This window comes from Lepidochelys kempii, chromosome 6 (genome assembly GCF_965140285.1).
Source record: "Lepidochelys kempii isolate rLepKem1 chromosome 6, rLepKem1.hap1, whole genome shotgun sequence".
In the NCBI taxonomy this organism is placed as follows: domain Eukaryota; kingdom Metazoa; phylum Chordata; order Testudines; family Cheloniidae; genus Lepidochelys; species Lepidochelys kempii.
In genome coordinates this window covers 31,412,246-31,426,121 of record NC_136385.1, presented here as the reverse complement: position 1 = coordinate 31,426,121, position 13,876 = coordinate 31,412,246, and the positions used below count along the sequence as shown (strand labels likewise).

Below are 13,876 nucleotides of genomic sequence, written 5' to 3'. Positions count from 1 at the left end.
GAAAGGCCAAGAGAACTAAATCCTGGATATTGAGGTTATAGATGTATTAGAAATCCTGGCTTGCAGTTGGGACAGCTCAGAAACATAAGACTGTGTTCAATCGAATCCTGAATTAATGTCTTAGTGAGACATTCCAGTGAGAGAGACCGTAGTAAAGCAAGCATTTGGAAAGGAAAGCAGAATCAAAACCAATTGACAGTTGGCATGTTTTTAGCCAGCCTGAGGATTGGCCTCCCTGGTAGACACTACTTGTTCCTGCTAAATTAGCACCACTAAAATAAATTGTGAAATCTTTTCTCAGGAAAATTGTACATACTTGTGTCAGTTCTCTTGGTAATTAATTTATAATTCAGTACTAGGATTGTGGAGAATATTCCCAAGGAAGTTTAGAAATCTTGAAGTGTAAGATCTTTTCCCGCCCACCCCCAGAAGAATCCATGAAAAAAGTTTGTTTTGCACTTGAAAATGAAAGTAGATCTGGTTTAACATGAAAAAACAATCACATGATTAAGTTGCTTTATAAATGTAGGTACAACCCCCTCAAAGTCTCTTGTATTGGTAAAAGATGTGTTACATTTTGTTTTTGCTTTAACTAGATTGACATCAACAAGGACCGGTTAGTAACTTTACACGAATTCCTGAAATCTACAGAGAAAAAAGAATTTTTGGAGCCAGATAGCTGGGAGGTAATCATAGCATGTTCCAGGAGGAACAGATTGTACTGTTACCATCAGTCTAATCATGAAACTAAGTGGCATGTTTGTCTCTGACTTTTCATTTTTCCTCATCCTTGGTATGTGCCTACGTACCATGGTTAGAGGCGTTAGCTAAATAAAATGTAATCTAGGTGTTTAAGAACATAAATTGAATACATCTTGTGGCATCATATGGATTATCTGAAAGCCTGTTGCTTGCGCAGGCCTTTGAAACAGAAAAAACATTTTGGCTATGGATTTTATTGGATGGAGGACAGAGTTCAATTAAAAGCAGGAGAAGTAATTTTTTCCACCTCATCCCAAATTTTGAGCAGGATTCAAACCATCTCCTCATAAGTAATAGTGATGAATTCCTTCACAGTACCATATATTTTTGGAAGTATCAAACCAAAATTTTCTGTATTGGTGAATTTTAGAATCCAGCTAGTAGCCATAGCATTGTGAAGATTACTAATTTCCTTTTGCAAGTTGTATTTTTATTATTCCTGTGGGAAGGTTCTTAGTTCTCTACATTTTCTTGCAGACATTGGATCAACAGCAGGTCTTCACCGAAGAGGAGCTGAAGGAATTTGAAACGCATATTTTGCAGCAGGAAGATGAACTCCAGAAGAAGGCAGAAAATCTTCAACGACAGAAGGAAGAGCTACAGAGACAGCATGACCAGCTTCAGGCTCAGAAACAGGAACTTCAGCAGGTACTGTCACTGTAATAGGAGGATTCCTCCCGTTTGCTGAGCCTTTCGCTGAATTTTAGAAAGGCAAAGTGGTGCTACTTCTGGAGTCATTGTCCCTTTAGGTAGTGTATGAGCCTTGAGGGGTGCAGGTGAATGTTAAACTCATTTTTCCTGCAGCAGGATACAACCTATAACTCCAGATTACACCAAACAGTGAAGCTGAACTCTGTATGTTTCCACTGGTGAAGATCATATGTAATGAGTGCACACACTGTCAAGAGCATTGAATTATGCAAGGTGAAAGGAAGCTGATGCTGCTGAGTTCTCAGACCCCTCTTGTTTTATTTTCCCCATCCTACCCCTCAGGTTATGGAACAGAGGAAGCTACAGCAAGGAAGTTCTCTATCAGGACCAGCTGGGGAACTGAAATTCCAGCCACGTATGTAAATTATATTACATTACATTATGGACATAAACTTTTAAATCTAAGATCCCATTTCAGAAGTGGTTTAAAAGCTCCTTTCTTTCTGGTGAAATTGTAAGTATAACTTGTCTGCAGTGATTCATTTTAGGGAAAATTGCTGAGCTTTCTTTACCCCAAGAGGAAAGTATTGAAGTTTTCTAAAGTAATCTTGAGGTCGAAGTACATCATTAAAATATCATTAAACCAAATAAATATGAGATTTTCATTTTTCCTCATCCTTCTCATTCCTTATTAATAACCTCCCTGGAAAAGCCAGAGTTCACTTTTGCAGAGTTTCTGAGGCATGACATAGTCAGAGACAGGATTTTCCTCATTTCAGAGTGAAAACATTCAGAGTGAGAACTAGAAGGGACCTTGAGAGGTCATCTAGTGCAGTCCCCTGCACTCATGTCAGGACTAAGTATTATCTAGACCATTCCTGACAGGTGTTTGGAGGTTTTTTAAGAGCAGGTTAGACAATGATGGAGATTCCACAACCTTCCTAGACAATTTATTCCAGTGCTTAACCACTCTGACAGTTAGGAATATTTTCCTAATGTCCAACCTAAACCTCCCTTGCTGCAATTTAAGCCCATTGTTTCTTGTCTTATCCTCAGAGGTTAAGAAGAATAATTTTTCCCCCTCCTCCTTCTAACAACGTTTTATGTACTTGAAAACTGTCCCCTCTCACTCTTCTTTTCCAGACAAAAGAACCCATTTTTTTTTTCTTCAATCTTTCCTCATAGGTCATGTTTTCTAGACCTTTAAAGCATTTTTGCTGTTCTTCTCTGGACTTTCTCCAGTTTGTCCACATCTTTCCTAAAATGTGGCACCCAGAACTGGACACAATACTCCAATTGAGGCCTAATCAGCGCGGAGTAGAGCGGAAATGTTACGTCTCGTATTTTGCTTACAACACCCCTGCTAATACATCCAAGATGATCATCACTTTTTTTGCAACAGGGTTACACTGTTAATTTATATTTAGCTTATGATCCCCAGATCCCTTTCCACAGTACTCCTTCCTAGGCAGTCATTTCCCATTTTATATCTGTGCAACTGATTTGTTCCTTCCTAAATGGAGTACTTTGCATTTGTCCTTATTGAATTTCATCCTATTTACTGCAGACCATTTTGAATTTTCATCTGATTCTTCAAAGCACTTGCAAGCCCTCCCAGCTTGGTATTGTTTGCAAACTTTATAAGTGTACTCTCTATGCCATTATCTAAATTATCGATGAAGATATCAAACAGAACCCAACCCAGAACTGATCCCTGCGGAACCCCACTTGTTATGTCCTTCCAGCATGACTGTTAACCACTGATAACTATTCTCTGGGAATGGTTTTCCGACCAGTTTTGTACCTACCTTTATAGTAGCTCCATCTAGGTTGCATTTCCCTAGTTTGTGTATGAGAAGGTCCTGCAAGATAGTATCAAAAGCTTTACTAAAGTCAAGATATCCCATGTCTACCACTTTCCCCCCTATCCACAAGGCTTATTACCCCATCCAAGAGGCTGTCAGGTTGGTTTGACACAATTTGTTCTTGACAAATCCATGCTGACTGTTACTTATCTTATTATCTACTAGATGTTTGTAAATTGTTTGCTTAATTATTTGCTCCATTGTTTTTCCGGCTACAGAAGTTAAACTGACATAGGTGACCTCTTGTCTTCAATCACTGTGTTTCCACACACAATATTCTCTGTATAGTTCTGTTCAGTCACTTATCCTGATTATCCATACAGTTAGGAACATTTGCTCCATAAACAGGGAATTCTCATTCACCCTTGTGAAATACTGTACATAGTACTAGAGGAGCTAGAAGAGCAGGGACAAAAATGAAAAGTAGGGTTGAGGTAGAGAAAAGGTGGTGTTTCTGAACATCTGGGAAAATCCAGAATAACTCCACTGACTTCACTGGAGTTAATTTAACTGATCAAAATATGGGCTAAACAGGTTACATAATCTCACGAACTTGTAGAAAGTGTATAACCCCACCTCCGCACTTTTGTGAAAGTGAAGGGTCCAGTTAAAGATGCCGCTGGCAATTAGACAAGTGATACCCCTAGGTCTTACTGATGCTGTCACCATTACTAGGATAAGTACAAACTGTTTATACCAAGTTTCTCACATTTTTGGCATAACAGATTTCCTTCAAAAATCAATTACAATTATTTTAAATGCTTCCTGGAGTGTGTGTGTCCCCAGAGTTTGTTCATCAAGTTAATGTGGTGAAAACCAAAGTAGCCAGTGCATTTTATCTGCCATATCCTTGGCTCCCAACAAGAGGAAACGAGAGAGAAAAGAGAAGAACTGATTACAGCCCTAAAGTTTCCAACCAACTATAATAAGTGACCATTATTCAAGGGAAGGTGAGGAGATAATGAGTTCAGATTGCGAACACGCTAGGGAGTAAAGTTCAATCAGGAGTTCACATTTTCAAAAAAAAGACTACATATGTCTGTTTATGAATCGAAGGTTCACTTTACCCTTGTTAACGTGACACATTTCAGAAAGGGAAAATTTATGTAATCTCCAAAAAATCAAGATAACAAACATCATAATAGAATGTTTCAGAGGGAAACAAATGTGTGTGGAAATAGCTAGTAATCCAAGAGGAAATTCTACATGTCATAATGTGTTTATAATGTAATTTGGATACTCTCATCCTTGCGATTGTGTGTATGCTGTTGCTCCGACACATGAATGATTGATTCAATTTGTATAAACTAGGCCATGGAGACTTTTGCTATCAAATCAGACATTTGAAAGAGATAGTAAGGGTGTCAGGATCCTGACAGTGGTGGTCAGACAAGAGTCAGAGTTGCAGAAGAGTTCACAGTCAAGTTCCAGGCCAGGGTCGATACCAAGGATCAGAGTCAGAATCAGGTTTCAGGGTCTGGGTTAGGAGGCGAAGTCTAAATCAGCCAAGGTCACAGAACAGGGTGCAGGAATGGTTGTGGCAACTATAGGAGATCCACACTGTTGCCTGGATACTTCTTGGAATGCCCCTTATTTATATAGGGTTGGGAGCCATAAGATAGCTCTTCCCATGGTCTGTGTCCACAATAGGTCATGGGTAGTGGAGCACAAGCTGATTATAGCTGCTGCTGGGTGGCAGCATAGTGCCATCTGCTGCCTGGCAGCTTGCTAGGCCTTGGTTTAAGACCCATTAGACCTTTACAAAGAGGCCAAAAAATCACCTTGGACACAGTTTTCCTTTTTTGGTGTGAGGATAAGGAATCATTCTCTTAAGCCGAGCCGCTCAGGCCACTGCTGGTCTGGGGTCCCGGCCACCGGCCCCGCTCAGCCCGCTGCCAATCTGGGGTTCTGGCTGTCGGCCCCTTGCCAGCCATGGTCCCAGCCGCAGGCCCCGCTCAGCCTGCTGCCAGCCTATGTGAACAGAACCCAAGGTCAGCAGTGGGCTGAGCGGGCCGGTGGCGTAAGATCAGCATTTTAATTTAATTTTAAATTAAGCTTCTTAAACATTTTGAAAACCTTGTTTACATACGACAATAGTTTAGTTATATAACATATAGACTTACAGAGAGAGACCTTCTAAAAAACGTTAATGTATTACTGGCACGCGAAACCTTAAATTAAAGTGAATAAATGACGACTCGGCACACCACTTCCGAAAGGTTGCCGACCCCTGGTGTAGATGTTCGGACTTGGGCTGGGGCCCAAGCGCTGGGACCCTGCAAGCCCAAGCCTGAACATCTACACAGCAATTTTTAGCTGCACAGCACAAGCCCTGTAAGCCCCAGTCAGTTGACCCGCAATAGCTGCAGCCATGCCAGCGCTGCTGGTCTTTTATCCCTGTGTAGATGCACCCTTAGTATTCTTCCTTGTGAAAATGGAGTACTACAGCAGGGAGTCACTTTCAACACACACACGTCCCTATTGTTGGTGTATTTTGTCTCTCTCTATGCAAATGCACAGATTTGTTTACAAACGGAATGAACATGACATTTTGGCTGCTATTTGTCTTTTAAACTCACATGCTGTAGCAATTTGTTTAATTAAAAAAAAAAAAAAATCTTTGGGGAATAGTCAGCTTTATGGCCACAAAGGAAAAACATGTCTTGTAGGGGAATTCTGATACTGCTAAAATCACTGACTATACCCCATCTTCATATCTCTGTTTAAAACCCTCCTTTTTGCCCTACTCTGAGACAGAAACTGAAATGTGGTCCCTTTAATCCTGCATTGGTAGGGAGATGAACTGAATGACCTAACAAATCTTTTTTTCATCTGTAACTGCAGATTCTTATGATTCTTTCCCTTTCTGCAATCTTGCATGCTTGCTTTCTCTCCTCACAGTTAATAGTCTGAAGGAACGTTTATTTAGATTGTCATTGCTTTTAATTACAGCCTCTTTCTTTTAATATAGTCCATCCCTGTTACACGCCATTGTCATGACATGTAAGCATTGCTCTACCCAGTTTTGCATGGCCTCTTTCTCATCTCTGCCTATAAAGACTTTCATACAAGTATCTCAGATGATATTATAAATACAAGAATGTATTGAATTGGAAATAAAGATGTAACAGATGTTTACTGTTTTAATTTAAAAACCATAAAAATGTAAGGCTAGAAGGGACCTCAGAAGGGACCATCTAGTCCATCCCCCTGCATGGATGCAGGACCATGTATACCTAAACCATCAGTGAGAGGTGTTTGTCTAACCTGTTCTTAAAAACCTCCAAAGACAGGGATTCCACAACCTCCCTTGGAAACCTATTCCAGTGCTTAACAATCCTTATAGTTAAGAATATATTTCAAATGTGGAACCTAAATATCCCTTGCTGCAGATTAAGCCGACTACTTCTTGTCCTACCTTCAGTGGACATGGAGAACAATTGATCATCATCCTCTTGATAACAATCCTAGCATATTTCAAGACTGTTGTCCTCTCAGTCTTGTATTCTCCAGACTAAACATGCCCAACTTTTTTTAAAATCTTTCCTCACATGTCAGGTTTTCTAAATCTTTTATCATTTTATTGTTTTGCTCTTCTCTGGACTCCCAGTTGCCCACATCTTTCTTAAAGTGTGGCACCCAGAACTAGACACAGTACTCTAGCAGAGCCTTATCAGTGCTGAGTAGAACGAGACGATTACCTCCCATGTTGATATGACACTCCTGTTAACACATCTCAGAATTATATCCCTTTTTTTCCCACAACTACATCACATTGTTGGCTGATATGTAATTTATGATCCACTACAACCCCCAGATCCTTTTCAGCAGTAGTACCACATAGCCAGTTATTCCCCACTTTGGAGGGGTGCATTTGATTTTGCCTTACTAAGTGAAGTATTTTACACTTGCCTTTATTGAATTTCATCTTGTTGTCAGACAGTCCTCCAATTCGTCAAGGTCTTTTTGAAGTCTAATCCTATCCTCTAAAGTACTTGCAGCCCCTCCCAGCTTGGTGTCATCCGCATGTTTTATAAGCAAACTCCCCACTCCATTATCCAAATAATTAAATAAAAATATTGAATCGTACCAGACCCAGGACAAACCCCTGTGGGACCCCACTAGATACATCCTCCCAGTTTGACAGTGAACCATTGATAACTACTCTTTGAGTATGGGCTTTCAGTTTTGTACCTATTTTTTTCTAGACCACATTTGCCTAGTTTGCTTATGAGAACAGCATGTGGGGCTGTGCCAAAAGCCTTACTAAAATCAAGACCTATCACATTGACAGCTTCCCCACCATCCACTGGGCCAGTCACCCTGTCAAGGAAAAAATTAGGTTGGTTCAGCATGATTTGTTCTTGACAAATCCATGTTGGATATTCTGTATAACCCTGTTATCCTCTGGGTGCTTACAAACTTACTGTTAAATAATTTGTTCCAGTATCATTCCATGAATTGAAGTTAGGCTGCCTGGTCTGTAATTCCCTAGGTCCTCTTTTGTTCCCTTTCATAAAGATAGATATTAGTCTGAATTTCATCAGTCCTCCATGAGTTATCCAAGATAATCACTATCCGTTCTAAGGTTGCTTCATCTAGGTCCTTCATCAGGTCCTGCTAACTTAAATACTTATACAAAGAGTCTTTAACCTGTTCTCTTCCTATTGTGGATTGTGTTCTATTTCATGCAACTGCTATGAAATGTCAAGGCATGTGACAGAAAACATTTCTATGGAGACATTAACATTTTAATGTTGGATGCCTACATCAGAAATGACATTTTAAACAAAAATCTGATTTCCATCAAGTGAAGAAGGAGTTGGGTGCATTTGTGACCTCCGCCTTGTCCAGTTATTCACTATGCATGGTTTTGCAAGATACCTAACAATATGCACTTTGTAGCTATGATCAGAATTGGTGCCCTTTGTTGGTAACTAGAACTAGGCATTCCCTTGAGCTGCTAAGCGCTGGTACAGAAGATTTAACCTAGATTAAATTAAGGTAAAACACCATTTTGGAGATTCTGGACCCTGTGTTTAGTAAATTCAGATTTTCCTAATATAATCTCTCTGCTCTATAGTAAACTTCTATATTGTTTTAAATAAAAAAAAAAAAAAGCCTCTCTCTTTATTGGGCTGAGTTTGCTCTAGGAGCTCCCCTTACCCTTCACTCTTTAAAAGTTTCTGCTTCTAATCTACGTACGTGCGCGCCCAATTCCTGAACCCATCAATCCCACTGTTGGGCCAGCAGGGGAAAAGAGGAAAGACCAAAAAAAAACCCCCCACTGCTGAGAATGAAGCAACTGCTAAACTGGCCTATAATCTAACACTTAATACTGTTATGGAACCTGATGGTCACGTTAGCAAAATCTGGACCATTTTATTTACAATAAGCACATTGTAGCTACACCTACATTTGAACCTTGTCATTTTCTTTCAGGGACTTCTCTAGTTTGGGATCAGTTTGCTTAAGAGATTGACACTGTTTCTTATTTTGTTTTACAGCTGGGGAACATCAAATCGGAAATGCACAAAACCATCTTGCAGGTGATCAGCCTTTACCGCCAGGCCACATACCAGTTCAAGAAACAGCCGCTGGAAGTGACCATGTTCAAATTCACCCTTAACCACTTGTGCCTCAACTTTATACCATCTTTATTATTTTGGGGGTTGGGGTTGGGGACTTAAACAGAAACAGAGTGAAATATGAACTGCCCACAAGCAACTGAAGAAAGTGAAGTCATTGGGAATGTTACGGCTTTACAATTCAAACCCAACTGATGTTTAAATTAGATTAATTTAATCTTCTATGCATCAGTGAGAAAGATAACAGGCAGATCGATTGCAGGTTAAAAGGGAGCGGGAGGTTGGAAGAAATAACAAAAAAGTAGCATCTCTCCACTTTCTGTAAACAAATCTCCAAAAGCTTAGTCCCTGGAGCACAGAAGTCCTTATGACCAATAGTTAGTCATTAATCAGGAATTCACTTTCTAGAGAAGCGGATAACGGGACTAGAGATCCAGCTAATCCTGTTTCATATAGAAACACTTTCCAGAAGCACTAAACTGCAGAATTTGGGGAAACTAGGCCCAGGAATGGAGGTCTTCAGTTTCCAGTACTGCCAACGCTTTTCTCCTTTGAGACCAAATAAAAACAAACCTGCTCTGATTAATTTCAAGAAATCAGCACTTTTAAAAATGTAACTCCAGGAAAGAATTTTAGAACAGTGAATACTTTTCACGTTTACAGATAGCTATGACCTTCGCTGTAAGCCTTCAAAATGGAATACTGTACTTATGGTGTGTTGATTTGAACCATCCTCATTGTTAAGATGAATCCAGTGTAGCAGCTGAGTGCTGATCTTGCAGAGTGGCTGTTAAGACTATATTCTTGTCCCTCTTTCTTTCATTATCTTCTAGCTGCTCTCAACATTTTGCATGCTATTAAAACGAGGGTTTTCTTCCGTTGATGAAAAAATATTGTGAGAAATAGAAAAAGGACTGTCTTTTTCTGTGCATATTATCCTACCTCCTGTGGTAAAACCATCCTCTCAAAATCCACAGTATGTTTCAAACAGCTTTTTTCAGACAAGACATTCTGACTGCTAGAGTCTCTCTGGTTTCCCATTGTTAGTGCTCATTCGTTTTACAATCAATATAATTTTATGAAATTCCCTGAAACAGGCATATGTCATGACTGTATAGTTTTGGTATTGGTACCAAGCTGGTTTCTTCAAGTTAACCCAAGCTTTTACAAGAAATTATTTGATTTACCTGTGAATGTTGCCAAGATGTAGAAAAAGATCCATTTCGTATTTCAGACCTAAAGGAAGTATCTTGAAGTCCAAACCCAATTCCTTTAACATTAATGTTTTCCCTTTGCAGAAAACTGGTTCTGACTTCTTATATAAACATATTCCTTCCTCCAATCAGGATCATTCAGATCCCTTCCCATTCTATAGCTGCCTGCCAACAATGTCAGTATGTGGAATGGGTCAGCTTTTAAATAAATAAAAGTAAGCCTCTGTTCTGGAGAGATGTATGCTAGCATGTGTCATGGTAACTAGAGAAAGATGGGTATTTGCAAAGCAGTTCAAGCAGTATTTTTTTCCACAGAAGAACTTCAAGACATTTGTTTTGTAGCATCTTAGACATTAGAGAATAGCTAATGCAGACTTCTTCATGCAGGATGGAGCATATTCCCTTTCTCCAATCTAGTTTTAAAGGACTTGTGTTCTGCCTTGGGAAACAATTCCACAAGGTCTAATAGAGCTTGCTTGTCAGGATAATTTTCCTGATGATCAGTTTTGATTTTTTACTCCATTTCATCTTGTTAATTGTATGTCGGCCACAGTTCCTTTCCTCCTTGGCATTGACACTGTTCAAGCAGTGGTAGGTTTCTTCCCCCCCGAACCTCTTTCATGGTTTGCTCAAGATGTGTAACATTTTAAACCTTTCTTCAAATTAACAGGTCCTTGGTCTTTCCTTGTTACTTTTACATCAGTTTGATTTATTTATTTGTCCACAGATCAAATTACTTTTTTGCAGTTCCAATCCCTTGCTAGGAATCCCCCCATAAAGGAGGTTTTGGGCAGTTGTAGCCAGGTCCAGTAGAGTCATACTAGCATGGCAGGACACAAGGAGGCAGTACTGGGACCCCAGATGTAGCACAGGACCTTCTCCAATGAATGGCCCTGGTGTTAGGTTTGTAAGCTGATTCTTGGGAGATGGGAGTTCAGCCACACTGCTCAAGAGGAGTCCATGAGGAGAAACTTGGGGAGATCTGCTCCCTCCTCCACACGGGTTTTACTGCGAGAAGGCTGGTCCAGCCATAAATTTGCATAGCACCCAGAATGAAGGAATTGTAATCCTTGTCTGAGGTCCCTAGGCACTACTGCAATACAAATAATAGCTTCTCTCTGTGTTAAGTCTCTGACATCAAAGTTTTCTCAGTAATTTATCCTTCCACCCGTATCCGATGAAGTGAGCTGTAGCTCACGAAAGCTTATGCTCAAATAAATGTTAGTCTCTAAGGTGCCACAAGTCCTCCTTTTCTTTTTGCCATCAAAGTTGTTTTCAATCCCCAATAATTCAGTATTATATATAATGCAGTACAGATCTTTTTAAATGCAAAATAAAACTGGATTTGCCACAAATCACACCTGCACCCCATGACACACATGCTCCAAACTTAGTAACTGCTTTAGTCAAACATTTGATTCCTCCCCCCCCGCCCCACCCCGTTTAAGGGTAGAATGGCCCAACTCTATACCACTGATCACAGCTTATTCTAAGCACAACATCTATTTAGTTTTGTTCTGATTGATTATAATAATCTGTCTTATTTTTGTGCTTTATGGGAAGATGGGCATTATGTAGGTTTATAGTCATTTATTATTTATTCCAAACCCTCAAACACTGAGGTATTAATAAAGTATTGTGGTATCTAGGTGCTGAACATAGGCTCTTCCTTACCTTTGTGACTGCCACAGCTATTGTGACCGCCCTGATGCAGGGGAAGCCAAAGTTTTCTTTTGTCACTTCATTGTGGGTCACCACTTTTCTGTATGCAAAAATCTCTCAACAGTTTTATACTGCAGCTGCATCACTCTATGCCAGCCAGTAGGTGAGCTCCCAGGAAAGAAGTGCACACTGTCAGATCAACTTCTGTGGGTCTGCTCTCATTGTCTGTTTTCTTTTCATACAATATTATCAATTTAACCTCTTTAAATAGATTTTTTTTTTTAAAAAAAAATGAGATATAGCACATTTTTACAAGGAACGGGCAGACTTTGGATTGTTGGATCAAATCCAGCTCTAGTCAAAGGTCACCTACTGATAACTGTCTGGCCTAATTTTTTAGTCTCTAAGGTGCCATAAGGACTCCTCGTTGTTTTTGCTGATACAGACTAACACGGCTACCACCACTCTCAAACCTGTCTGGCCTAAAATGTTCGTGACATTAACCAACTTGCTAGTGGACAATTGTCTACGTTGCACAAAAGCCCACCTTAAATGGTTCCCTTCTTTGCTGTCTGCAAAGAGGTCAAGGAGTGAATGGACATGGAGACTGAACTTACTCTCAAAAGTTTAGTCTTCAGGTCCGGGTTTGACATATTAGCAGGGCATGTGGGAAAGCTTGCCCATGTAGCACCTGTTCTAGGAGTCACCAGAGCTCTCAATCTGGCACCTTTCTCCAGTACTAAATTCACTGAAGTCTTTTTTTGTAAAAGCAGGATAAAAAAAAATGATGCATCGCTATGGGTTCTCTCTCTGTTAGGAACCCTCTGCCTTAAGATGATGTCGTGCAGGGTGCTTGAAATAATGCTTATAAATGCAGCGTTTGTAGCTTTAATTACTTATAGCATGTTACTTTCATTTCTGCTGTTTCCTTTCTCATGCATGGAAAGACTAACCAGTATTGCCCACTTCAGGCATGCATCTCAGCTGAAGATTTCGTTACTACGGTACTGATTTCTCAGAAGCCTCTCAAAGTCATAAGTATGAATAAAAATGTTTATAGCTAAATGAGGGAACAGAAAGTGATAATGGGCATCTTACTAGATTTTCAAAGCTGTACCAGGGACTGAAGTGTCATGGATACCACTACTTTCAGGCTTACTTGGTTTTATTTTGTCTTAAAGGCCATTAAAAGAAAATTTAATGCAACTTGGTTTTGACACACATTCCATTACTTTATCACAGTGGTTCCTAAACTTGTTCTGCCGCTTGTGCAGGGAAAGCCCCGGGCGGGCTGCGCTGGATTGTTTACCTGCCGCGTCTGCAGGTTCTTGGGCCGAGGGACGTACTGGCCGCTGCTTCCAGTGGCTCCCATTGGCCTGGAGAAGCGAACCGTGGCCACTGGGAGCCGCGATCGGCCGAACGTGTGGACACAGCAGGTAAACAAACCAGTACGGCCCACCAAGGGCTTTCCCCGCACAAGGGGCGGAACAAGTTTAGGAACCACTGCTCTAAAAGATGTAAACATTGAATTTCACATTTATTTTATTTTATTGTTGGGCATGGGGGGCAGGGAAAGGGGTAGGTTGGTCAATGTTGTAAAAATTCATATCCTCCGGTGCAATATTGTAGAAAAAAAATGTCCCCCACATGCTTTGTATAGATTAGATTTTAACTGGATTAAATTGAAACAACTCAAAGCAAGACATCTGGTGTTTTCTTTTTACCAAATTGTGCCTATGAAACTGGAGTGGATGACAAAGGGGTGATCACTGGGGCTCGCTCTCTCTCCTCCTGGCTTGTAGCAGTGACTTTTTGGCAGTGCTAGGTGCTTTGGGGTCACCTGTCATGCTCCCACGTGGGTCGTCTTTGTGGGCTAATCAAGAGGGCCCCAGGCGGGGCCTAAAAGCTTAGTCTCTTCCCCGTGTGCAGGAGCCTGAGATACTGGGTAACTGTTTTTTTCTGGGTATTGCATTTGCAAGTATAGTAAGAGGCTGGGGAAAACGTTTTAGCTTTTACCAAGAGCAAAACTTTCTGCAGGTTCTTTATGTGGCCCCATTGCCACCTGGTCTGGGCTTTCCACTGGGAGTTGGAGTGACCAGGCATGGAAGGATATCGGATGGCTTTTGAACCTGGC

General features: G+C 40.5%; 1 protein-coding gene across 2 annotated transcripts in view; it reads left to right on the top strand.

The window, feature by feature from the left end:
* NUCB2 (nucleobindin 2) overlaps positions 1 to 13,439 on the top strand; it is a 48,300-nt gene extending 34,861 nt beyond the window's left edge. The window contains exons 10-13 of one of the 2 annotated variants that reach the window (XM_073347384.2): positions 597 to 686; positions 1,240 to 1,410; positions 1,756 to 1,828; positions 8,786 to 13,439. In XM_073347384.2, the coding sequence (XP_073203485.2) occupies positions 597 to 686; positions 1,240 to 1,410; positions 1,756 to 1,828; positions 8,786 to 8,907 (456 nt within the window). In that variant the 3' untranslated portion in view covers positions 8,908 to 13,439. Of the gene's footprint in view, positions 1 to 596; positions 687 to 1,239; positions 1,411 to 1,755; positions 1,837 to 8,785 lie in introns of those variants that run through there. The other variant, XM_073347386.2, reaches the window with a different exon arrangement.
* Positions 13,440 to 13,876: the final 437 nt, after the last annotated feature.